Source organism: Caenorhabditis remanei, chromosome II (genome assembly GCF_010183535.1).
Source record: "Caenorhabditis remanei strain PX506 chromosome II, whole genome shotgun sequence".
NCBI classification, from domain to species: Eukaryota; Metazoa; Nematoda; class Chromadorea; order Rhabditida; family Rhabditidae; genus Caenorhabditis; species Caenorhabditis remanei.
In genome coordinates this window covers 12,456-38,491 of record NC_071329.1, presented here as the reverse complement: position 1 = coordinate 38,491, position 26,036 = coordinate 12,456, and the positions used below count along the sequence as shown (strand labels likewise).

The window sequence follows — 26,036 nt, the reverse complement described above, 5'->3', positions numbered from 1 at the left end:
TTAGGCCCAAACTCCGAAAATATTGTACTGCTGGGTCTCGGCGCGAAAATGCTTCAAAATTGCATGCGCCTTTAAATTTCAAACTAAACATAACATATGTAGTTGTTTTGTTATCTGTAAAGAAAAAACATAAAACACAAAACTAAACAATATTTTATCTGGTTCGAATACGATTAATAAGAACAAAGATTAGAAAAAAGAACAAAGATTAGAAAAAAACAAGGAAGCACAAAGATAACAAAAAAAGCAAAAAAACACAATTATGGTTTGATTTTTCTTGATTGGTCCAAGACTTGCTCACTGCTCATCACCATCAGCTACCAAATCAAGACTGTACAGCTTGTGGGTGCATCCCACTTTCATGTTGGATTTTCCGGAGTACGAGTTAACAGCCGTCTTCAGTGAATTACAGACTTTTCGACGTGTTTGCTTGTCTGGTGTGTGAATACCAGGACCTCCGATGGCAAAGTTGTCCTGCTTGCCATCATCGAGAACAACTCTTCCAAACGCGAACGTGTTTGAACATTTGGAAAGCGTTTTGATGAATTCTTGAGATGGGTCCAAAACCATGAAATTGAGATCACTGTCGAATTTCCACGGCACCGAGAACTGAAAAAGTTTTTTCATAAATTGATGAAAGTTGTGCCTAAGTTTTCTTACCTTTTCATCAAAAATTACAACGGCTGGGCCACTGACATCGTCAAGCTTCCTCACTTTGATGATTTTGCCGTCATGACGATCGTCACCTTCCCTCCTCCTTCTTTTGCATACATTGACTCGTTCTTCTTGTAGAGCACGCAACTCACGCCTTAGTTTTTCTGCGTTGCAGTCTATTTTCGATTGTTTACAAAGTTTTCCTCTTTTTGGTTGCTGTTTGCGAACATAGTTCTCCAATAGTTCGTATACCTTTTCCGGCTCTTTTTTGGAAGATTCGAATAGATGTTGAATGAACTTCTGCCCGCTCGGCCATGTACATCTTTGCTTTTGAGATTCAAAGTAAAAGTCTCGAATCTTGCGTGGAAGAAGATACAGGAGAAGAGGGTCCAGCTCTTTTCGCGATGGTGTTAGCGGCGACGCGAAACCAGCTTCGACCATCTGTCTGTACTTTGCATTCCGGTAATTTACATCGTTGCGCATCTTGTCGACGTCTATTTCAGAAAATCTTCCAAACAGCGGACGAAGAAGCAAAGCCTAAAAATTAAAAATATAATACAATAATTCGTTTCGCAATAAACTTACTTGTTCCTCAGCGGAGTATTCACTGGCCGCTCTCAGTGTTGCGCTTGTCACCAAACGCATTCCGAATTTCAGAATCTCTTCAGGAATGTTGGATAACTCTACGGATGCACCAAAACACCGGCTGTATTCCAGAGGCATTGAATGCATCCAGATCTTGGAGAATGATTCATCAGTCAGAACTACAATTAGAGTCGAGACACGGAACACCTCTTCTTCCAACGTCAACATCTTAGCGCTGAGAGTCACCATTCGGTGATTCGCTTCTAGGAATACACCACGCGAGGGAGTCTCTTCAATACTGTCCGAGTACCGTACAAGAACGATCGGAGGACTGGATGCCACTGGATTGAAGAGTTTGGTGAGGTCTTCTTCTTTACGCATCATGTCGATTTTGTCTCCAGAGACACTTCTAAGGATCTGTCCTTTTTTCGGCAAAGATTTCAACTCTTTGAGAGTAAAATCCGAAGAAAACTGAAATAGAAAAAAATTGGTTTTGTTACTGAATTTCAGAATCACCTGTTTTACGATGCATCCACCATAGTATTTTTCCAACTCTGAAGAAATCGTGGGAACCAGCTGCTTCTCAGTGGTTGAGGCGCCCCCCGCCATAGTCTCGGCTCCAGATGCAGTAACCTCTTCCTTTTCTTCTTCTTCCTCTTCCTCTTCCTTTTCTTCTTCTTCCTCTTCCTCTTCCTCTTCCTTTTCTTCTTCCTCTTCCTCTTCCTTTTCTTCTTCCTCTTCCTTTTCTTCTTCTTCCTTTTCCTCTTCCTTTTCTTCTTCTTCTTCATCTTCTCCATCACCAACGTCATCATCTTCCTTTGTCACATCTTCTTCTCTCTCTTCTTCACTCTCATCAGAAACATCTGGCGTCTTGTTCTCGTCTCCACTTCCATCGGTTTGCTCTTTATCTTGTTCTTCGTGAATGCTGTTGGATTCGTCCAAATCAAAGTGTTTCTCAGACTCTCCGTGAATAGCAGGATCGGCCATTCTCTGAAAAAAAACCTTGAACTCGTGATATACGTGACGTTTACCACTGGTAAACGTGTCATGGAAAAGTAAAGTGATAAATGACACGTTTACCACTGGTAAACGTGCCATGGAAAAGTAAAGTGATAAATGACACGTTTACCAGTGGTAAACGTGCCATGGAAAAGTAAAGTGATAAATGACACGTTTACCAGTGGTAAACGTGTCATAATTTTTGGGCCCAATTTCTGGAATTTCAATATTTGATGGGTCTTGGCACGAAATTTATTCAAAAATCTATGCACCTTTAATGTGGAACGTTTACCACTGGTAAACGTGCCATGGAAAAGTAAAGTGATAAATGACACGTTTACCAGTGGTAAACGTGCCATGGAAAAGTAAAGTGATAAATGACACGTTTACCAGTGGTAAACGTGTCATAATTTTTGGGCCCAATTTCTGGAATTTCAATATTTGATGGGTCTTGGCACGAAATTTATTCAAAAATCTATGCATCTTTAATGTGGAACGTTTACCACTGGTAAACGTGCCATGGAAAAGTAAAGTGATAAATGACACGTTTACCAGTGGTAAACGTGCCATGGAAAAGTAAAGTGATAAATGACACGTTTACCAGTGGTAAACGTGCCATGGAAAAGTAAAGTGATAAATGACACGTTTACCAGTGGTAAACGTGTCATAATTTTTGGGCCCAATTTCTGGAATTTCAATATTTGATGGGTCTTGGCACGAAATTTATTCAAAAATCTATGCATCTTTAATGTGGAACGTTTACCACTGGTAAACGTGCCATGGAAAAGTAAAGTGATAAATGACACGTTTACCAGTGGTAAACGTGCCATGGAAAAGTAAAGTGATAAATGACACGTTTACCAGTGGTAAACGTGTCATAATTTTTGGGCCCAATTTCTGGAATTTCAATATTTGATGGGTCTTGGCACGAAATTTATTCAAAAATCTATGCACCTTTAATGTGGAACGTTTACCACTGGTAAACGTGTCATAGAAAGTAAAGAGAATCATATGTCATGAAAAGTAAAGAGTAAACGTTTCATAATTTTTGGGCCCTATTTCTGGAATTTAAATATTCGATGTGTTATTCGGCTGGACACAAATTTAATCTAGAGGTCCGGTTGATAACTCGGCAAGTGTCGCCATGTCTAGCTCGAGCCTTTCACAAGTTTGCCGCGAGTGTTACCTAAAAGCAGGCCGAGACCCTTTCCAGGTTCTGGTATAGCTTCTTTTTGATTTTTTCCTGTTCTGCTTCAATATTATTTATTAGCACACATAAGTTTATTACACAATAAAAAATAACAAAAACCAAAAGACAATCATGTTAAAAATAAATTAAAATGACCTATTTCGAAGGTATCAATTAATATTCCTGCGGATCTGGTGTAGGTGATGAACGTTCTGAAATTAAATTATTACATGTTGTAATTTCAATAAAAATTTCTCACTTTTATTAGTTTTCCATTGGTCGTGTTCCCGAAACTTTTCTCCGTTGTTTCCGCATTATTCTTTGAAAAGGGTTGACATATTTTTCTATTCTGTTGAAGTAAACTCACAAGTTAAAATAAAACATGAAAATTAGAAAAATAATATTCAAAGTTGTGCCAAGACTGGTGGAAGGTTGCACCTAGACCTGTACAGGCGCAGAGTTTGGCTTAGACTTGGCGACATTTGCAGAGAAGGAACATTTCGTGTGTCTTATTTTTTATCTATTTTTGAGAACATTTAATAAATTTTAATAATAAGTTTTTTATCAATATTATTTATTTTTTTCATTTCCCCGCCGAGCCGGGCCGGTCGCGTATCGACCGGCCCGGCCCGTGCATAACACGATAAGTACTTAAAAGAGGGGAGGCGGTGAGTGTAGGGTAAACGCGCAGCCGACATCTCCCGGGTTCCGCCTTCCGCTATGGTTTGTGTGTGCAGTAGAGGTTCTCCTGTGCACAAACCCACATGCGTTTTATATGTATAGGAATGATATATATTAGTACCGTCTGTTCTGTGTTAATTTCATTAAGAATGTCGGGTTCATGGTTTTGCTGAGGAGAAGAAAATGTGAAGTCTGAATTCATAATAACTTCGATTGACGACCCGTCACATTTCACTATTGGGGTGTGACGCCAGACAATGATTCGGAAGTTTTCCAAATCTACCATCTGCAAGGAATAGTTATTTTCATAGTTAAGAATATAGTTTTGTTGTCACCAAAGTTGAGAGGTCTTCGTTAGAAATTACCAATCCAACTGTTACTGTAGAGAGTAAGCCGTCATCCTTCTTAATTCGATACTTTTTAGCTGTGCTATAGCGAGTCGATGTATACACATTACCAAGGCCTAACACAAGAATACGTTTTTCCTTTTTTCTATTGTTTATCTCGAGCACCTGCAATTGCAAACATTTTAAAGTTGTAGCTATTTAAGTTTTGTAAATTACATACTTTTGCTTTGTTGTACCACTCTTCAAACCATTGAATATTTGGAAGAGTGTCCCAATACACACTAATCTCTTTTATAGCTTCAAAACACAATAATTCTTCAAGTATCATCAGGATCGTAGTTAGCCCAGTCCGATACTCTACTGACTTATGGTTCATAAACTCGTGGGCATTTGAAGATAGACGCATAAGGATATTACTGGAGAAATAATCGGGATCTTTGGAGATGTCTACCACAGAAGCATCTTGTCGTGTGTTATGAATTTCACGAAGAATTGTTAAAGCATTCTCGAAATCCACTTCCTAAAAAATTTTAATGTTTTGCATGTTACAGCCGGACCGTGAATACATACTTTGATATATGTCACGTCTATGTCACCGTCCACGTCAACGCATTTTATGTAATACATTTTGAGAAGATTCGAGTCAGAGAAGATGTCAATAACTTCGTCAATACAGACTAAGTCTCTCACTATCAATCGTTGGTTTTGTCGTCCATTATCGACAATCTGCAATCAGAAATGTCATGTTTTACAACCCGTCAGTCACAGAGTTACCGTTTCACGAATACACCCGTTTTCCTCTTTTTGTAAAAAAAAAAACATTGGTGATACTCTAGTTCCATCGTCGGCTTCAAATGGTTTTTCATTGATATAGAGCAAACGACCCCGTCCCGATCGTTGCAACGAGCGTTTTCCGATCACAGTGTCTGTTCTCAAAACCTACAATAGATATTATATCTAATTTTCATCAAACATTATAATAACTTTACTTCATAGTCGAACAGATTATCAAAAAACTCTTCGTTTGGAACAATATCGGACTGAACATGAAGCAAACTGAGCTTTTTCAGTTTGATGAACTTCATCTTATCAGCGGATAAGAACTTCCGAAAATAAGAGAAGGGATCACTGCTTGTCATCTTTGACTTTTGAATATATGGGTGCAACGCAAATATTAGACGGCATTCGGACATTCTGTAAAATTTTTGACACTAATGAGAACGAGAAGAAGATACATTGAAATAAATGTTGCCACTGGTGAAGCAAAACAAACTGTGACCGACGTCTACAAGTGGTAAACGTGCACTTAAACTAATCAATTAACTATAGCAACATATCACAGACTCTGGGCTGGATTGGCACGTTTACCAGTGGTAAACGTGCCAGGAAAGAAGTACTCTGTCTTTTTAGGCCTACTGAAGACAGGTTCAATAGTGAATTATGTGGGAACTACATAACAATTAGGATAGTTTGGTTCAAGTAATGAATAACCAGTGGTAAACATGTCATAAAAAAGACAAACTAAGAAATAAAAGAACAATTTTTTAACAGTATATCAGAGACTCTGGTTTGAGTTGGCACGTTTACCAGTGGTAAATGTGCGCTGAAACAAAATAACTGACTGTAGAAACATTTCAGAGACTCTGATTTGGAATGGTACGTTTACCAGTGGTAAACGTGCGCTGAAACAAAACATTGGTTCGGCTCCACTTTTTTAGGCCAGCTGACGGCAACTGAGATTGCGAATTTTGTGGATGCTACAGTAACCCACTTGGGTCTCGCCGCGATGGCTTGGATAATTCCATGCGCCTTTGAATGTTCTGCCGATATGAGATAGTTCGAATATAATGAGAATGTCGTATACATATATATTCATATATGGAGAGAAAATCACACATGATTTCATAATACATGATGATCAATTACACATGAAAAGCAAACATAAAATAAAGCCGAAAAAGCGAAACTATATAATTTATGACGAAGATTGAACTTCTGGTGAAGATAGAGTATTTTCAGCCGGAATATCTTGTTCGAAAAACCAATAAAAAGATTTCGGCTGTGTTGGGTGTTTTTTGAGAATGTGTTGTCGGAAGTATCGAAACCTGCAATAGCATATTCTAAAGTTGTTGATTGTTTAAATTTTCCCACTTGGTGATTTTTCCGTTTTCACAAAGCTGACACTGATATTGTTCGGTACGATGTGACTTTTTATGATGTTTGTCCCAGTGAATATCACTCTCTGATTGAGTCGACATGACAGGACTTGTACAGGTAACAATTGGGCATCGAATCGATCCACAAGTGTTAATTCTGAAAAATGAAAGTTTATCATAACTGTGAATATGATTCCCTCAATAATAACTTACGGGATAGTCCCATTGAAACAGAGTTGCCTGCTCTCCAAGAACTCCGACAAGCTATGCAAGGTTTTCCGCAAGTCCAGTTTTGGACGACTCTTATGAATAACTCCCATTTCTTCTATGGTGAGATATTTTTGAGACGCTGCGTTCCACCTTGATACATTCAAAACATTAATAAGTCGTGTGCGCTCGTGGTGATTCATGCCGTTTGTATCAACAGTCTATAAGTTAAATTTACTCTTATCATTGGTAAACGTTCCAATCATGTTTTTAATTGGCACGTTTACCAGTGGTAAACGTGCCAATTAAAAGACAAAAAACGAATGACACGTTTACCACTGGTAAACGTTCCATAAAAAAAGAAAAAGACAAACGGAACGTTTACCAATGGTAAACGCCGTCACAATGGACAATTTTTCGATATTTCTAACATGTCCATTCTTTTCCAGGGTCCGATCCAAATTTTCGAGAGTTATAAAATCACTGTCGAACTCTTTTGTCCATGGCGAGCATCGATATATAGCATTCATCCAATCCACAACGCCTATCCCGACATCACTCCGAGCACCACCAACGACACAATCGGAGATATCACTTAATTTCGAATTTTATTCTGCAACAATATAATCGGACTCACGCAGTGTAGACTTTGGATTGACTAGACTTCCATCGAGCCCCTGTATTCAGGCACTCATTGATTTCATTGCTGGTAGCCACATCATTCAACCCTTTTCTGGTTATGTAAGCCTCCACGATTCCTTTTGCGTATCCTCGACTGAATGAAAGAACATTAGTAAAGTGGGAAACGTACATATTTGTTTCTTTACCGACATGACTTTGACGTGAATAGCGGTGGAGGCAACTCGAGCATTCTGGCAACAAATGACAACGGTGTTGTCACATTGCTGAGCGATTCTCGATTAATAAGTCCATATTCAGTGGTTGCGGCACAGAACAATGGAGGTGGGTCGGCTAGCTCGGTGGAAATAAGTGTCTTCCTGGATGCTTTTTCTGAACTCAGAATATCCTCAATTTTTGTGTTTCCGGCAATCACAGAGAGAAAGAGTAATGAGACGGCAGTATTCGGATACCAATCTTCACCACCAGATGCATTTGCTGTTGGATATGAGAACCCGAATGTTTTTTTGTTGAAACAACTGTTTCCTGTTGTTTTAGTCGATTGGACAGTTAGCTCAACTTCGAGGCGAATTTTCTCTTCATCGTAGATTTTGAAAACTTTTACACAGTTACTATCCATAAATGAAAAATCAAAATCAATTTCATCTTCTTCTTTCTCCAAATCATTATATTCATTGAAGTCTGTTGTCGACGGTGATGAATCTATAAATACGGCTAATATGCTTTCAGTTTTCACAGGTCGAACGACATTTTTGGAATGACATAATGCTTACTCACATTCTATCGTTTTCATGCCAAAAACATTGCGAATACTTCCTATTCGTAATCCACTGCCAGTTAATGTCATCGCCAAGAGTATGGATTGAAGAGCAAACTTGTTTTCATACGGTTTTTCTTTGTACTTTGACAACAAAATTGCCAAATCAGCACTACAGTAGTATACAGATTCTGTTAGGCGCATAAATAAAGCACAGGGGGCGGGGCTTAGCAAATCCCGCCCACTGTGCTTTATTTATGCGCCTAACAGAATCTGTGAAAATACTTAATCATCATATCATATCAAAAAGTGATTAACTGATAAAAATTTCAAACTTACTGATAAGAGTGATAAGAGTGATTTTACATGAATGAAAATGCTCAGGGATCAGAGTATGGTAGGTTAATTAATGAAATGATGAGGTGATCACTGATAAAGTGATTACTGATAAAATGATAATTGATATGGTGATTACGATATATTGGTTATCAAAACTACATTGCTCAAATTCTCGATAAATTGATTAGTGATAAAGTGATAACTGATAAGGTGATAACAGATAATACCGTGATTACGGTAAATTGGTGATCAGAACTACATTGCTCAATTTTCCAAAAAAGTGATTACTGATAAAGTGATAACTGATAAGGTGATAACTAGTGATAAGGTGATTACGGTAAAGTGGTTATCAAAACTACATTGCTCAAATTCCCAAAAAAGTGATTAGTAATGAAGTGATAACTGATACGGTGATACCGGATAAGAGATTAAAAAAGGAAAAAAAAAATCGAGAGCGAAAAAAAAACCGCAGCTCGCTAGGCTGCATAATGACAAGAATGAGCTAATTTGGAAAATCAGAATATTATGTACCCTATGTTTTCTCTAAGCTCTCTTCTCTCTCACTGAAACTAGATCATTTACTTTTTTTTTTAAAAGTCAACATATCCATTGACATCCTCCCTCCCACTTTTCAATGTAAAAAACACAGTTTTGGATTTTGATTAAAATTTATTTTCAAAAAAAAATTGATAATAACAGAAAAAAAAAGAAGAAACTATTTTTTTTGTTCAGTGGAAGTTGATTGATGATTGGTCGACATTCTCGGTATTGGTTTAGGAAATTTAGCCAAGATTGTTCGTTTTTGACAATCGACACAGAAATCGTACTCAAGAACCTCATTACTGATGGTGATTGATGGCCGGCAGCAGGGTGCCAATGCAACTGTCACACTTGCGCCACGTCCGGTGAGGACACACGGTAGCACTGAAATAATACAGTACATGTTTTTTTTCTAATTAATTACTATTATGTTTACTTTTCTTCCATTTACTTTCTCCTTCTTCTACCAATTTTCCATCATTTGTCGTTTTCACTTCTATAAGAAAAAATCAACAGTATCGATAAATGCATGTTTTTTTATAGTCCCAACAATGTGTTTTGCTGTTTATGGAACCAGTTAACTACCATCCGTTCCTGGATTGACGTAAAATTTTGGAAAACAGTGATTAATTACCCTCAAATGTTTGCATACTCATACGTGTACCCACAAATAGCATCATGTGCACACAACAAAAAGTGATGAAATACCTTCGTTTTGTACAAAAGTGAAAATTGAGAAATCAGTTATAGATAACTCCTCATACACACATTTCTCCACATATCCACTCATTTATCCACATATAGTCACATAGTTACGCACAAAACATTTTTTTTATTACTCGTTTTTTTTTCTATTAGAAAATTCTCTAATATCTTGAATAAATGTAAAAAATTACCAATTTTCATAGAAATACCTGCAAAAAACTGATATTGAGATATGTCCACCCATGTATTCACACATCTTCAACCCCTGTTCACATTTAAAAAAAGTGAAAAATGACCCTCATTTTCTCTTGAAAAACGGGAAAATATTAAATCAAAGTGACGAATTTGGCTAAATTTCAGGCATGCCCATATTTAGACATAAGCCAATACCAATACCCACCCGCTTATTTCACACATTCAAGCGAAAAAATGCATAATTACCATTCTAATGCATACATACAAAAAAAAAGTATTCAATAACCCATTTTTTAATATGCAATCCGTCAGATCAATTCGGAAAACAACTATTAATTACCCTCATAATCATGAAAAAACTCGAAACGAATGATATCTCCTCATATACTCACTCAATTACCCATGTTTCCCAAGTGATTCATTACCTTCATACACATATATACCCGTACATAAAACTAGATAAAACTAATTAATCACCCTAATTTTGAAGGAAAATCGAGAAAATCATTGATAAAAGTGATGAAATACCTTCATTTTGCAAATCAAAAGGAAAAATTGAGAAATCAGTTATAGATAACCCCTCATACACACACATAAACAATGAAAATGACTAATTACCACTAAATCCAAACAAACCCAAACCAATATTCAATTAAAACACTTTTTTTTTTTGAAAATGAACGATATCACTCATAGTGTGTGTTATTCAATCTCCAGTTTAATCTATGTTTATTGAAAATTTTATACATAAAATGGACACACGCAGAGATGAAACAGCGGGAGGTCGTCTTTCGTGGTGCGCTTAATTAATTGATAATTTCCCCCCGAAAAAATAATTTTCTTTCAAAAGAGACGCTAAAAACTTAATTTTTTTGTGAGTGTATTAAATAAGTGTGTAGATATTGGCATGAGCTTATGTCTGTATATGGATATGTACGAAAACTTGTCAATCTTACCACTTTGGTTCAATATTTTTTCCGTTTTTTCATACAAAAATAAGGTAATTTATCAAATTTGTGGGCACATTTGTGCGTATGTGTACCCATGAGCGATAATTAGTTACTGTTTTCCAATTAATGTGCACACTTGTGTATATTTCATTAAGAAAATTGGTTATTGATCATATTTCTAAAAATATTCATAAAGGGAGGCTGTCTCTCGTTTCATCTGTCGCCCTTTCAAATACCTGTCAATATAAATAATTTAGATTTCTTTTTTCGTCGAGAAGAAAAAACGAGTGAAACATAAATCCAACATTGGGGATCGTGTACGAATTTACGCGAAACAAGGTACTTCAGACAAGGGATGTGAGAAAAGACTCAGGAGGTGTTTGTTACTCATATTTTTCCAACATATTCTGTAAAGTATTCTTTGGCATGAAAATTTAGAAGTTATAGATGGAACGTTTTATTATCATGAAATGACTTCAGTTTTTTATGAACAAGATCAAGTTTATAGAACTTTGGACATTCAACAGTACGGGTAATCTTCAATTAAAGGGCAATTTAGATAGTATCCAGAAGGCAGTGTTTTCCCACCAGGAAGGACTCGAACTTTATCCATCACAGGCTTCAGTCGTTTCTCAAATGGAGCTGTCGTAATTCCACCCAACACTTTTGATCGTCTCATTGTTCTCTCAGGGACTGATATAGTATTTGTCTGACCATCAAGAAATTGTCTGACCTGAAATTTTGAATTTTCGAAATGTTGGCATTTTAAAGAAAATTACCGAAGCTTCCATAGTTTTCATGTTGATATTTCGACTAGTTGATGAGTTGAGAACGACTCCTTTGAACTTTGTCACGATTTTTTCTTCACCAGTCTCCAAATGTTTCAACAAGTAAGAGTAGACTTTAGAAGCCATGCAAATGATCTTTTTCATTCGGTATCCTTTTGGAATTTCAGATTTCAACTTCCCCAATCCATCTCCAATGAGTGCTTTTACTGGACTCGGATCCGAAATGTTCTTCTTGTATATCACACTATCAGTGTCTGAAAAATAGTAATTTATAAATTTCTCTTCTTTTTTTTACACACCAACATATATCAAATTTTCAGATCCGACAGCCTCCATTGCCTGTAAGAGACGTAGACGTGCATACGAAGTGGTGTAAATTCCTTCAAAATTATATTTTTTAAATTTAATTGGTATTAACCTACCGATAACAATACTTGTAAATTCCTTTGTTTTCACAGACTCGGTTTTGGATGCCCTTGTTATCAAAGTTCTACCATCATCCCAATCTTTGATCCCCTTGACTTCATATCCTTGGGCACTCATGTACTCACTTTGAGAAACATGATCCAATGTTTCAAACAGTTTTGACTCTGTTCTGACTGGATTCTCTGCTAGCTTGCCTAAATAAAAAATTATATTTTAGTATTGTTTATTTTTTCACGCACCCCAACATGTATTCAAAAACAATTTTGACATTTCTCTCATGTTGTCGGCCTTTTTGACATTTTCCATCACAAGGGTGACACCATCTCTTTGTGCAATCTCGTTGATATATGCCAGTTTTTCTTCATCAGTCATACCATCTTTAGGCCAACCCGATGATTCATGTTTCAATTGGATCATTGACTTTAAATAATTCACGAAATAGTCTGCAGTCTGCCATTTATCATCAGGCCACCACCAAATTTCGTGAAATTGAAGCAGCTGGTAGCCTAAATTTGAATTTTTTCTTTTCATCTATCTCTCCCTCTCTCTATCTCTCACCTCTTTCAATCGCCGCATTTAATTCGGCATGTGTCCACACACCAGTCAAGTATCGGTCGGACATTTTTGTATGGTTGCATGCAGTTTTTTGATTATTTTCGATGCATGTTCTACAACTGGGAAATGTCAAAAATCCTGGTATTTTGTAAGGTAGCACTGTAATCTTGATATCAGGAGGTGCATATATTGAGCAAAAGTATAATCCTAAAAATTTTAAATTACCAATTTGATAATCATTGTTTGTTCACCTTTTTTATCGACACCTTTTCCTAGGGTGATTGATGGGAAGTTGGTCTTGTAGACTATAGGTTGTCCTCTAGGGTATTGGAACATTATATTGACTGATGGATATAACGAATTGAAGTCGTCATAACAAATCTCTTCGTCTTCTTCACACTCTACAATCATCTGATACGGTTGTGTACGTCCTCCAAACATTCCTTCGCGGGGTACAAGATGAGATGCATGTCGACACTGAAACATTTTGTTTAAAAAAAGTTTGTTTAAATTAGACTACCTTTTTGAAAAAATCACGCATTTCCGAGTCTTTTTTGAGCATTTCGTTGATCTCATGTTCCCACCAGCTAATCATATCGTACTCAGCTTCTTTAATTCGCTCTTCTCTCTTCATGGTTCTATCATAAATTGCCTTGTTTTCGACTCCTGGGTGATTAGGGTGTTCCAAGGTTGGATTTGTACACATTGGACATCCGTGGTAGAAACATCCATAAATTTCATAGACAGTGTTTGACTTTTCCTCGTATCCATCTACGAAAAAACAATCTCCATTTGACATTTTGATCATTTTCTCAGGGCCTCGTAATTTGTGATGGATTGTTACACCATCCTTCTTTTCCAACCACATTAATGTTTTGAGTGCAAAGACTGAATTGTTCCGTTCTGGCCATCCATTTTCAGAAATAATGCCCAAGTCTCCTCGTTGGAAATGTTCAAACTTTAGAATATGGTGCACATAACTGGCAATTGTACATGAGTATATAATTGGATTCCAATTGTTGAACAGTCTTTTGCAAATCTAAAAAATAAAAAACATAGCAAACAAAAGAAAAGACAAATACCTTGATATATTCGGATAATCCAGTTGTCAATATTTCGACGTCACTTTGGCAATAAACCAAAATTTCCATGTCTGCATCAAACACATCATTTTGGTGATCCTCATACCACTTTTCAAATTCGATCCGAGGTTCCGGTTTCATGTGGTCCGGATCATAGAAAAGTTTGTCAGGAAGGCGATCCAATACTTTCCCATAATTTTCCTTGTGATTGAAATAGTATGGGTAGTATCCCTTTTTCTGCTCGGTAATTCCAAAAGTTTTTGGCATCTTTGAAAGAGGCATAGGAATGAAACGAAAGGAGTCTCGAAACTTCAAACGGTTGTGAACCCTTGTCTTCTTAATATGAGTGGTAATGTTTGCCATGATGAGTGAAGTTCCATTTGAAACATAATCAGGTATGATGCCAAAACTTGTCATAATTCTCGACAAGACAAAATTGTGGTCATACCTGAAATTTATAAACTCTAAAAAGTTTTACAGTTCACAAACCTTCCACCATTATGAGCAATCACATAGGCGTTGTCCAATTTTGTGTTGTGAAGCAAAAAATCGACAAAGTCTTCCAATGGATCTACGTGTTCAAAGTAGTGGAAGTTCCCAGTTTCACAATCGCATTCCATGCCTTCTTCAATACACAAATTGCAACACATTTTGAAGCAAACAAGATTGACTTCATGGTTTGGTTGAGGTTTGGAGAAATCTAAAAGTAGTACTGTATTTTCTTTGAACTTTCAAATAATAATACCTGGTCCATTGGCCGAGTTTACTACTATAGTTTCTACATCATAGCATAAGATTCTGTAGGATTTTTGCGCTTTCAACTTGCTTTCCTTGAATCTTTTTCTTGGAGGTTGGAAGCAACAATTGTGATAACGAGTTGCATCATACATTTCCTTACATTGCATGCATCTCGATCGTTTTTCACATTCGTGCACTTCGTCTTGTGAAACTTTATCTTTGCACACTCGAAAACCGCATTCCAGACATCTGAAATTGCTTTTTTATACAAGTTTCAAAAAAAGAAGTCACACTTACGTATATCTCTTTTCACACATTGTTTTCTTTGCTCTGTAAGCATGTTCCAAATGGCCATTGTAACATTCTTCATTGGGAAAGTTTGTGTTGCAGATTTCACAGTGAATTGTTTCGATTTGAGTATTATCGCATTCATAATAACCACATTTTTCACATTTAGCCTCACACACTTGGCTATGACCAGTTGACAATGTTTTTTGTTTACACTTGTGGCAATATCTGGAAAATTCATTAAATTTTTTTTTTCAAATCAAGTACACTCACGTGGCTTTCATGTGCATAAACGACGGTTTGATAAAATCGTAGTGTCCAACTTCATCAAGCTTTTTGAACGCCAGTGTAACGAGTTTTGAAGCATCAAAGTTGAATTCTTTGATGATTTGGTAATATTTTTCGTAAGCAGGTCGACTGTAGACTTCAAACTTGTATTCAGGATAAGCTGTAGCAATTTTTTCCAAGTCATCAATGTTGAAAACTTGATGTTCCGTAGATAATCCAGACTTTTCCAGAATTTCATTCGCAGCTGTCAATTGAAGTTTTTCATTCAGACTTCTGTACTGAAATATAAGAACAAATAAAAGTATATAACTTGCTGCTAGTACTCACCTTTACTCTAATCATTCTTTCCCATTTAGAAAATTGTTCAACATCTTCCTTGGATGCAAAAAATGTCATTGCGAGAGCCACAGCCTTTGGTAGACATTTACCATCTCCAACTACATATGCAGGTATTTTCAACTCTTCATCAAACATCTACAATTGAAAACTTGTGATAAATTGTATTTTTCAGCCTACTTTATTTCGATGTCGACCCGCTCCTCCTTCAAAATTGTTGAATACATGCATGTGAATAATGAAGGTGTCATCAATGTCTACTTCTGCTTTGGATTGAGTAATTCGTTCCAACTCCTCCATTAAAACTTGCCCGTTAAAGGTTTGGTAAGTTCTTTCATTAATCCAAAAACCTTCAGTCTTGTGAAATCCTTCATGAAAAAATCTGGAAAAAAAAACAATGTTTTTTAAAATTTATTTAAAAAAAAAAGACATACCCAAAGCTCATTTTCGATCTTTCCAAGTTTCCTCCAGCTTTACCAATACAGTATCTGATAAACTGGTCGAATGTTCTTTCCATAAGCTCGGGACTATTTGTTTTTCCTTTGAATCGAAGTCGTGTTTCCGGAAGAGATACACGTTTTTCATTCCGATAAACAAATTTCGGTTCGTATTCAAAGTGAATGTGATTTTTCATTTCAATGATTTCTTCTTCTAAAAAAAAATTTTTTTTTTTTTGATATGAAAAACTCACCAGTCATAAATTGAGTACCATCCTTATTTTCAAATTCTACAACCACTTGATGTAATGGTTTGATGGTTTTTTTCCCCGAACCAGTTACCAGTTTAACTTTAGCGCGAACTTCTTCAATTGTCTCTTCAATAGCTGTAAAAACAAAATTAAAATCCGAATATATGAAATGAAACAAACCTCCAGGAGTATTCCATTTCTTCATTTCTGAGAAAACAGCGACGAAGCTGGTCTTATAAAGCTAGTGGGCGGAGCCTATTTTACCAAAATCTTTGGACTCTCTTTCTTAGAAACACTATTAAATGAAACAATGCCGCCTTGGTTGGCTTCCAAAATGTGATGGATCCAACCTATTTTTGGAATCAGGTTTTGAGTCGTCTGTTGTGAAATATTTTCGATGACATCATTCGGACTTTGGCTGCAATTAAACGGTATCAACGAAGACGGCTCCGAAAACCGGTTTTAGATTTCATAATTTTAAGGGCGGAGCTTAGCGATAGGTATAAAACTGAGGATTTTGTTTTAAAAAAGTCACAATGTGGTCTGATATCACAGCTTGCGCTCTGGTTAATGGAACCGGAATTTTGGTTTATTCTTTATGTGATTCTTGTGCTAGTACTATTACTATTCGGAATCGTAAATATCGTTCAAAGTTCTGCAATTTGTGTGAGAAGCGTACCTTTGCTCTGAAGTTTCCGGCACATGCTCAAAAATTCCCGAAAACGTTATACGGTTTGTTTGATAAACAAAAAAAAACAAGACTTTTCTTTTAGAAGTGAAAACGACAAATGATGGAAAATTGGTAGAAGAAGGAGAAAGTAAATGGAAGAAAAGTAAACATAATAGTAATTAATTAGAAAAAAAACATGTACTGTATTATTTCAGTGCTACCGTGTGTCCTCACCGGACGTGGCGCAAGTGTGACAGTTGCATTGGCACCCTGCTGCCGGCCATCAATCACCATCAGTAATGAGGTTCTTGAGTACGATTTCTGTGTCGATTGTCAAAAACGAACAATCTTGGCTAAATTTCCTAAACCAATACCGAGAATGTCGACCAATCATCAATCAACTTCCACTGAACAAAAAAAATAGTTTCTTCTTTTTTTTTCTGTTATTATCAATTTTTTTTTTGAAAATAAATTTTAATCAAAATCCAAAACTGTGTTTTTTACATTGAAAAGTGGGAGGGAGGATGTCAATGGATATGTTGACTTTAAAAAAAAGTAAATGATCTAGTTTCAGTGAGAGAGAAGAGAGCTTAGAGAAAACATAGGGTACATAATATTCTGATTTTCCAAATTAGCTCATTCTTGTCATTATGCAGCCTAGCGAGCTGCGGTTTTTTTTTCGCTCTCGATTTTTTTTTTCCTTTTTTAATCTCTTATCCGGTATCACCGTATCAGTTATCACTTCATTACTAATCACTTTTTTGGGAATTTGAGCAATGTAGTTTTGATAACCACTTTACCGTAATCACCTTATCACTAGTTATCACCTTATCAGTTATCACTTTATCAGTAATCACTTTTTTGGAAAATTGAGCAATGTAGTTCTGATCACCAATTTACCGTAATCACGGTATTATCTGTTATCACCTTATCAGTTATCACTTTATCACTAATCAATTTATTGAGAATTTGAGCAATGTAGTTTTGATAACCAATATATCGTAATCACCATATCAATTATAATTTTATCAGTAATCACTTTATCAGTAATCACCTCATCATTTCATCAGTTAACCTACCATACTCTGATCTCTGAGCATTTTCATTCATGTAAAATCACTCTTATCACTCTTATCAGTAAGTTTGAAATTTTTATCAGTTAATCACTTTTTGATATGATATGATGATTAAGTATTCTCACAGATTCTGTTAGGCGCATAAATAAAGCACAGCGGGCGGGATTTGCTAAGCCCCGCCCCCCTGTGCTTTATTTATGCGCCTAACAGAATCTGTATACTACTCACTACTTAGAGAACAAATTTTTTGATTGATTGTTCCACCTTTGACTCGAGTTCCCAGACGAGAGGCTTGTCTGAAAACAAACCAGTTATTGTATAAATTTTGTAATTTAATATTTACCTAACACTATGCCAAATCAGTTTGGATTCTGCAGTTGGTGATTTGAATGAACTCATTTCTATAACGTTCACTGAAGAGAGAAAATGAAGCAATCCGCGAATAACCGTAATCATAGTTGTATTTTCCTTCCGACGTGCTCGAGCTAAAAAATAAAACAATAAATTTGATGAGGTGTAAACAATAAAACGTACCTTCCACATAATTACAAGATAAGAGCTTTAATGGAGAAGCCCTTGCTGGCTCAAGAAGCTCGTACCATTGGTAAAACGAGACAATGATTTCGGCTTTCATGTGGATAGGCTTTGCACTCAATTCCTCAATTTGTTTTGTTATAAACCCTTCACTATCAGCGACTGGTGTGACAACATCTGTGTTTTCCAATTCTCGTTTTTTGAGAAATGCTAGGAAGAAAACTGCAGAAGCTGCCGATCGACGAATTGTATCACACTGAACAGCACAAAATCGCATTTGCATTGCAAGTTTTCCTGGCGCTTCACCTCCAATTGCCAAGCGAAAGAAAGTTTCAAATTCGGCTTTATTCTAAATATACAAATAGTTGTTTTTTTCATTTTTAAAAACAAACAATGGCTTACTGGTAGAATTTGTTTTTCGAATCCCTTCTTTTCATGCCTCTCGCGGAAGTTATGCGTCGAATTGAATTTTTCGAGGAAAAACTAAAATGAATTGAATTTCAGGAAATTCCACACCAATTAGAAAAAATAAAACACAAACATCGATGTTGCTCTTTAGACGAGACTGGAAATCTTTCAGCTGGTCTGACTGTGTGGCATTGATCGCGATATCAGTAGCGCAATTGTTCTCAGCCTTTCCCATTTGTTTTACAATTTCACCTATAAATCATCATGTTTTCTTTCTCTTTTTTGCTGACGGCTCACAAATTCTGTTTTTCTTGTCTTCGGATCTGGCGGAGACTTGTCCGTCTCGGCAACGTTTTTGGAGTTTGAATGACAAACTAGAGCTCTCATTCACCTTTTCCGGAAGAAGTAGCCGCTTTCTTTTTGGAGTCGGTCTGAGAGAGACTAACTCATCCAAGTCGGAATCGTCTTCGTCAGAAGGGCTGCCCATCCAATCTTTATTACCTATAACCGATGTAAAAAAGAACGTTTACCACTGGTAAACGTGCAACGAAAAAACAATAGATTAAAGAAGTATATAACAGACTTTGAGTTGGATTGGCACGTACGTTTACCACTGGTAAATGTGCGCTAAGACAAAATTATTGACTGTAGAATTTTATCACAGACTCTGAGTTGGATTGGCACGTTTACCAGTGGTAAAGATGCATTGAAAAAAAATTTTTAAACAGTATATCAGAGACTCTGGTTTGAGTTGGCACGTTTACCAGTGGTAAATGTGCGTTAAGACAAAATAACTGACTGTAGAAACATTTCAGAGACTCTGATTTGGAATGGTACGTTTACCAGTGGTAAACGTGCGCTGAAACAAAACATTGGTTCGGCTCCACTTTTTAGGCCAGCAGAGGGCAACTTTGATTGCAAATTTTGTGGGAACTACAGTAACCCACTTGGGTCTCGCCGCGATGACCTGGATAATTTCATGCGCCTTTAAACATGTCTAAAAAGTTATCAACAAATTTACTCAATATTATAGAGTCACAACAAAAAATTAAATCAATTGTAAAAAAAACGACAATTTCCGTACACACAAGTTGGTACGTTTACCAATGGTAAAGGTGCAAGATAACATTATTAAATCTAAAAATTTAGTAAAACAGCATGGACTCAATGCAAAACAATAAACAACTCTAACTTTAATTGTCGAGGTAGTCTTGGAGTTGATTTTTGGTTGAAGGAAAGAAGTCCGAGGGAATCATGGCAATAATATATTGTCTTCTATTTTCTTGCTCGCTCTCAATCCGCGAAAGAATAATGTGTTTGATTGGATTGTTCGTGGCAATTCGGAGGACCCATCGTTCTACTACTCTTCTAAAATAATAAGTTTTAGTTACGTGTCATGTGACCTTAAACATCTACTCACACTAGACGTTGTTTAAATGCAGTCCTAAAAAATCTTCTAACGTTGGTTGCAGAAGTATAGAAGATTGCCTGATGGTTCAAATCTACGTCCTTCTCCATCCAATGTTGTGCAATTTTGATTGCGATACCGAATCCAGTATCATAGTTCAAGTGCATGTAGGTAATTCTTCGAATCTGAAACAACTTGTTTTTTTTTATCAATGATAGGGCGAATGAAAAAAAAAAAAAGAAACTCACCGCAGATTTACTCAACATATCCATCCAAACACTGTTCTGTTGATCGTATAGTCTGATGAAACTTGATGTACCGTACGACCTATGTATTATCTGTACAAGATCTCTGTTTGGAATGGAATGTGCTTCTATTTGGAAGATTGGATATTCATGTTTTATTGTTAAGCGATCGGAGAACCCATCTGAAATTTAACTGTGAGTTTTCAGTTGAACTGTTCCAGTCAGCTTACATGGTACGTTTATCAAACGAATCCAATCTACTCTTTTGCATACGTTCAAAATATAAGATAAAATCACATGTGATCTAGCTTGACTATCACACAACATGTTTGTGTGAACTTCATACTTCTCTTTGGATATGGTTGTTGAGTTCTCCTGAACCTTTACAAAAACTTTGTCATCTGGTTTGAAATTCAATGACACCAATACCAAGCGATGTTTAACACGATCAACGAGTGCTTTCTCAGTTCTAGAAGTGCATCGTAAATTTGTTCTGCAAAAATATGTATTCCTCGCACGACGGCCAATTATGTTTCATTCTTACTTAGTCTTAAAATCCAAACATCTGATGCACTGTATCTTCAATTCCGGCGGCAAATGGATCCAAGGGAAACTCATTGAATTTAGCTCGTACTGGTGAAAAGTTTAGCTGCAAAATATGGTACAGTCTTTTATCTCAGATGTCAATCTCAAAAAATTGCAAAGATGCAATAGTAGAAAACAAAAACAAGTGACAATAAGTTTTGAGTTGGCACGTTTACCAGTGGTAAATGTGCGCTGAAACAAAATAACTGACTGTAGAAACATTTCAGAGACTCTGATTTGGAATGGTACGTTTACCAGTGGTAAACGTGCACTGAAACAAAACTTCGGTTCGGCTCCATTTTTTAGGCCAGCAGAGGGCAACTTTGATTGCAAATTTTGTGGGAACTACAGTAACCCACTTGGGTCTCGCCGCGATGACCTGGATAATTTCATGCGCCTTTAAACATGTATATATATAAACATACACATCTGTGTATTCATTTATTAAACAACATTGAAAACACAATGGTAAATTTTGTTTTATTAAACCAACAAAAAAAATGAAACGTTGAAAAGTAGAAAAAAATGGAAATTGTTGATGATATAAAACGATTTTTAATGAAACAATAATTTCGGGCTAGACATTAGAGTTGGTACGTTTACCAGTGGTAAAGGTGCAATGAAACACTATTCGTTGATAATTGCTTCGCGACGTCCTTCAATAAAATTCAAATTCACAAAGAAAGCGCCTGCTTGAACTGGTGGAAGCGTGTACGTTGTGATTTGAAAGTTCTGAAGTGCCTCATGGCCATCAACGTCTTCTCTCAACTTATTCTCAAAGACGGAAAATCTGTCTCGAGCAGAAATGTTTTCAGCTCCTGAAAAAAAAAACAATCAACTCGCAATACCATCGCATATTTATACCAAGCATGCCCACTCGAATAGTATTCCACTTTTCGAACATAAGCGATTTCAGGACTGAACAAGCTCTATCCATATCCGGAAGTTATCAACAAATTTACTCAAACCTACTCTAATTTCGAATTAGGAAATTGACAACATGCGTTCAAACACGTTTACCACTGGTAAATGTGTCATGCCATCGAGTGTGTGTGTGTGCGTGTGTGTATGTATGGGTGGACTAGTCTAGGCTCAGGCTTCCTATTCCTAAGCCTAAGCCTAAGCCTAAGCCTAAGCCTAAGCCTAAGCCTAAGCCTAAGCCTAAGCCTAAGCCTAAGCCTAAGCCTAACCTGTTAAAAAGCTTGGGACTGGGGCCAGTCACAAAAAAGGGGATTTAGGATGAACCTGGTGTCATAAACTTAAGCCTTAGAAAAGTAAAGAACCTTTGTAGCCTAAGCCTTAAATAGTAGAGAATCTATAAAGCCTAAGCCTAAGAAAAGTAGAGAATCTTAAGAAATCAAGCCTAAGAAAAGTAAGGAATCTTAAGAAATCAAACCTAAGAAAAGCAGAGAATCTCAAGAAATCAAGTAAATAATCCTAAATCCTCAATCGTGGGGCGTAGCGTTTAATCGATACGATGAAGACTTGTAGACTTGCAATTTTAAAAAAAAACTTTTAATTCAGAATCAACATAGGTTTGATCTACCCAAATCATTTGAAATTTAGACATACTAAACACAGATTTCTAAATTTAATCTTTTGATGTACTCTTTAAAGTTTGATTTAGTTTTGATCTACCCACATCATTAAAATTGTAGACCTACTTGGCAAATACAAAAAAATCTCTAAAATTAATCTTTTTACCCTTTAAAGTTTGATTTAGTTTTGATCTACCCACATCATTAAAATTGTAGACCTACTTGGCAAATACAAAAAAATCTCTAAAATTAATCTTTTTACCCTTTAAAGTTTGATTTAGTTTTGATCTACCCACATCATTAAAATTGTAGACCTACTTGGCAAATACAAAAAAATCTCTAAAATTAATCTTTTTACCCTTTAAAGTTTGATTTAGTTTTGATCTACCCACATCATTAAAATTGTAGACCTACTTGGCAAATACAAAAAAATCTCTAAAATTAATCTTTTTACCCTTTAAAGTTTGATTTAGTTTTGATCTACCCACATCATTAAAATTGTAGACCTACTACTTGTCAAAAACAAAAAGATCCCTATGTTAAAACTTTTGACCTACCCTTCAAATTTTGTTTCAAGTTTGATCTACCCCGCCTACCGGCAGATATTTCATTTTTATCGACCATTTTTAGTTGTTTTTCGTCATTTGTGTCGTATTTTCATTTATTAGATAGCTTTTCACTTGTTTTCTCTAGTTTTTCGTTGAATTTTTTATAGTAGAGCTCAAATTATTAACTTTCCAGTAGTATTTAAGAGATTTGTTAGATAATTTCGACCAAATCTGGAATTCTTTAGTATTTATCTAAAATTCAACCATAAACAGTTAAAGTAAGATAGGAATTTGACCGTTACGCTAATTCAAATTTAAAAGATGAAGCGTAGCCCCGCGATTGAGGATTTAGGATTATTTACTTGATTTCTTGAGATTCTCTGCTTTTCTTAGGTTTGATTTCTTAAGATTCCTTACTTTTCTTAGGCTTGATTTCTTAAGATTCTCTACTTTTCTTAGGCTTAGGCTTTATAGATTCTCTACTATTTAAGGCTTAGGCTACAAAGGTTCTTTACTTTTCTAAGGCTTAAGTTTATGACACCAGGTTCATCCTAAATCCCCTTTTTTGTGACTGGCCCCAGTCCCAAGCTTTTTAACAGGTTCTCTACTTTTCTTGACACCGTGGGTGTCTGCAAAAGTAAAAAAAATGAGACGAGTTACTTAACGACGCGACTACTGATTCAAGTCTGCCCCCTAATGACTTATTGTCAGATTAAGGGTATCAGCCGTGTGACAGGTGTTCTTGGGAGAATGATTGACCTGCCCATTATCCAGTTGTTTTTTTTACACAAAGTGACAGATCGTGTTGTTAAAATGATTGATAATCTGATCTTCTCCCTTCTCTCTGTAGTGCTACCCGTTCACACTCTTAATAAGGTGAAAATAGGTACTTGGGTGTCTAACTTTAAAAAGCTATCCCTAATTTCAAAAAGTAATCAGACAGTTCAACTTAACAGAGCACGCTGAAATATATGGCATCAAAAAATTCCTGAATTCGCTTTTTGAATTTTTGGCTTTTTCCGGATTTCGACCTTATCTCGCTCTGATCTCGGCTCCTGTCAGAGGTGCTGGGTCATACTAAAGTGTTTAAAATAGCCCTTCTAATTTCCAGGAAGAGAAAAAAGTTTGAAGACCATACCTAGAAAACTGTGAGTGAAATTTCAAAGAGAACCAAATTTTTTCAAAATTTCAGAAGTCCAGGAAAATTTTTCCTTCTGAGTAGAAACTTCAAAAGTTTTTTAGTTAGTTCAACTGAACAAAGCATGATGAATAATATGGGGCTAAAAAACTTCCAAAATTCGTACTTTGAAGTTTCGACTTTTATAACTCCTGACCTTATCTTGCTTCGATCTTGGGTCCGGTCAGAGGTATCAGTTTAAAACAAAGTGCGAAAGATAACCCATGAAGTTCTCTAGGAAGAGAAGAAACTACAAAACTCAGTACTCTAAACCTAAGTTTCAGATCTCGAAAAAACCAAAAAGTTGCAAATATTTTCAAATTTCGAAAATTGTAAGAGCTTCTGACCTAATTTTGCTTTAATTTGGCTTGCTATCACGGGTGTCAAGTCAAGTGTAAAAAAAAGAAAAAAAGATACAGATAAAAGAAGAGAAATGCGGTTTAAAAAAGGAAACAAATGAAAAATGCTGAAATAGTGGTGCAAGTTCTTCGAATTGAGGTGAGAAGCAGCCAAAGATCTCGTATTATCCATCATGACCCAAAACGAAGCAAAAGGTGCACCACGACACTCCAAATCCATCCTAAAAATTCAAATTTTTTTCTATTCGAAGTTGTAAAATTTTTTAATTAGGTCACCTGCTATATCGTCGAATTATTTCTTGAAATACTCACATATATCAGCCATCAGGTCTCCACTACTTTGACAGAAGCCACGGGGAAAAAATTTAAGAAATGAAAATTTGAAAAAAATTTAAAAAATGGACGACCAAATCCACGTGTCGAAAGGTCATCCTGTTTTTGAAAATTTTGCAAATTCCTCAACTTCTAGGTGTCCTCCCGGGCGTCAAAGAAAAATTTATGAGACGAGACCTTGACCAAATGATTCCTCACATCCTAAGGCATCACATATGTGAAAACAAAAAAATTCTGTGGAGCCGTTTTTGAGAAAATCGCAAAAAGGTTCCAAAAAACGCCGACCTAGAAAAACTGCTGATGGAAATTTTTTCGGACCACATAGAAAAGCTCAGAAATGTCTAGTTTTGGGGGTTTGCAAAAAGAATTAGGTCGATATCTTCAAAACGCTCCGACTTATTAGCGCTCAACATTGTCTTAAAAGTGTTTTTTGAACTTTCATTTTGAATAACTTTTTATAGGTCAGAGATAAAAAATTTTGATGTACTAGAAAGTTGTAGACCTCGGTGAGTTACATCGATACACAAATTTTCGTGACCTAATATTGATTCTCCGATTTTTACCAGCTCACGGAAAATTTCACGTTTTTAAAAATCCTGGTACAGTGGAAGCATGATCCTAAATGGCAGCAGTCGCCTAACGGCGCCTGCGCCTAAGCCAAGTGGTCATTTCTGCCAATGCATTTTTTATCAGAACTCAGTCAGTTTTGGACGGATCACAGAGATTTTTATACCATTCGAAAGCCCTCGTTTTTCTCTACAAAAATGATCTAATTTAAAAAAATTTCGTCAAAAAATAAAGTTGTAGTGACATTTCCGTCAATTTTTGAGATTTGGTCCAAGTGGTCATTTCTGCCAATGCATTTTTTATCAGAACTCAGTCAGTTTTGGACGGATCACAAAGATTTTTATACCATTCGAAAGCCCTCGTTTTTCTCTACAAAAATGATCTAATTTAAAAAAATTTCGTCAAAAAATAAAGTTGTAGTGACATTTCCGTCAATTTTTGAGATTTGGTCCAAGT

At 36.1% G+C, this 26,036-nt stretch overlaps 6 protein-coding genes across 6 annotated transcripts; 1 reads left to right on the top strand and 5 right to left on the bottom strand.

Annotated features, from left to right (window-relative positions):
* Positions 1–297: 297 nt before the first annotated feature.
* Positions 298–2,226, bottom strand: GCK72_003620 (uncharacterized protein; the record flags this gene model as incomplete). Its single annotated transcript, XM_053724153.1, has 4 exons — positions 298–609; positions 661–1,191; positions 1,240–1,710; positions 1,756–2,226. The coding sequence occupies 4 exons, from the start codon at positions 2,224–2,226 to the stop codon at positions 298–300; spliced, it is 1,785 nt and encodes a 594-aa protein (XP_053588347.1).
* A 2,193-nt stretch (positions 2,227–4,419) lies between these two features.
* GCK72_003619 (uncharacterized protein) lies at positions 4,420–5,540 on the bottom strand (the record flags this gene model as incomplete). The annotated part of the gene is made up of 5 exons (XM_053724152.1): positions 4,420–4,620; positions 4,676–4,975; positions 5,026–5,181; positions 5,230–5,394; positions 5,445–5,540. The coding sequence occupies 5 exons, from the start codon at positions 5,538–5,540 to the stop codon at positions 4,420–4,422; spliced, it is 918 nt and encodes a 305-aa protein (XP_053588346.1).
* An 890-nt stretch (positions 5,541–6,430) lies between these two features.
* GCK72_003618 (uncharacterized protein) lies at positions 6,431–8,304 on the bottom strand (the record flags this gene model as incomplete). Its single annotated transcript, XM_053724151.1, has 7 exons — positions 6,431–6,560; positions 6,607–6,768; positions 6,825–7,039; positions 7,250–7,412; positions 7,456–7,593; positions 7,646–8,159; positions 8,235–8,304. The coding sequence occupies 7 exons, from the start codon at positions 8,302–8,304 to the stop codon at positions 6,431–6,433; spliced, it is 1,392 nt and encodes a 463-aa protein (XP_053588345.1).
* A 964-nt stretch (positions 8,305–9,268) lies between these two features.
* GCK72_003617 (uncharacterized protein) lies at positions 9,269–9,773 on the bottom strand (the record flags this gene model as incomplete). The annotated part of the gene is made up of 2 exons (XM_053724150.1): positions 9,269–9,477; positions 9,728–9,773. 2 exons carry the CDS (start codon positions 9,771–9,773, stop codon positions 9,269–9,271), a joined length of 255 nt encoding a protein of 84 aa, XP_053588344.1.
* Positions 9,774–16,668: 6,895 nt separating this feature from the next.
* GCK72_003616 (uncharacterized protein) lies at positions 16,669–17,226 on the top strand (the record flags this gene model as incomplete). The annotated part of the gene is made up of 2 exons (XM_053724149.1): positions 16,669–16,864; positions 17,018–17,226. The coding sequence occupies 2 exons, from the start codon at positions 16,669–16,671 to the stop codon at positions 17,224–17,226; spliced, it is 405 nt and encodes a 134-aa protein (XP_053588343.1).
* An 872-nt stretch (positions 17,227–18,098) lies between these two features.
* Positions 18,099–19,307, bottom strand: GCK72_003615 (uncharacterized protein; the record flags this gene model as incomplete). The annotated part of the gene is made up of 6 exons (XM_053724148.1): positions 18,099–18,174; positions 18,222–18,363; positions 18,413–18,761; positions 18,815–18,895; positions 18,954–19,072; positions 19,118–19,307. The coding sequence occupies 6 exons, from the start codon at positions 19,305–19,307 to the stop codon at positions 18,099–18,101; spliced, it is 957 nt and encodes a 318-aa protein (XP_053588342.1).
* Between the last annotated feature and the right edge of the window lie 6,729 nt (positions 19,308–26,036).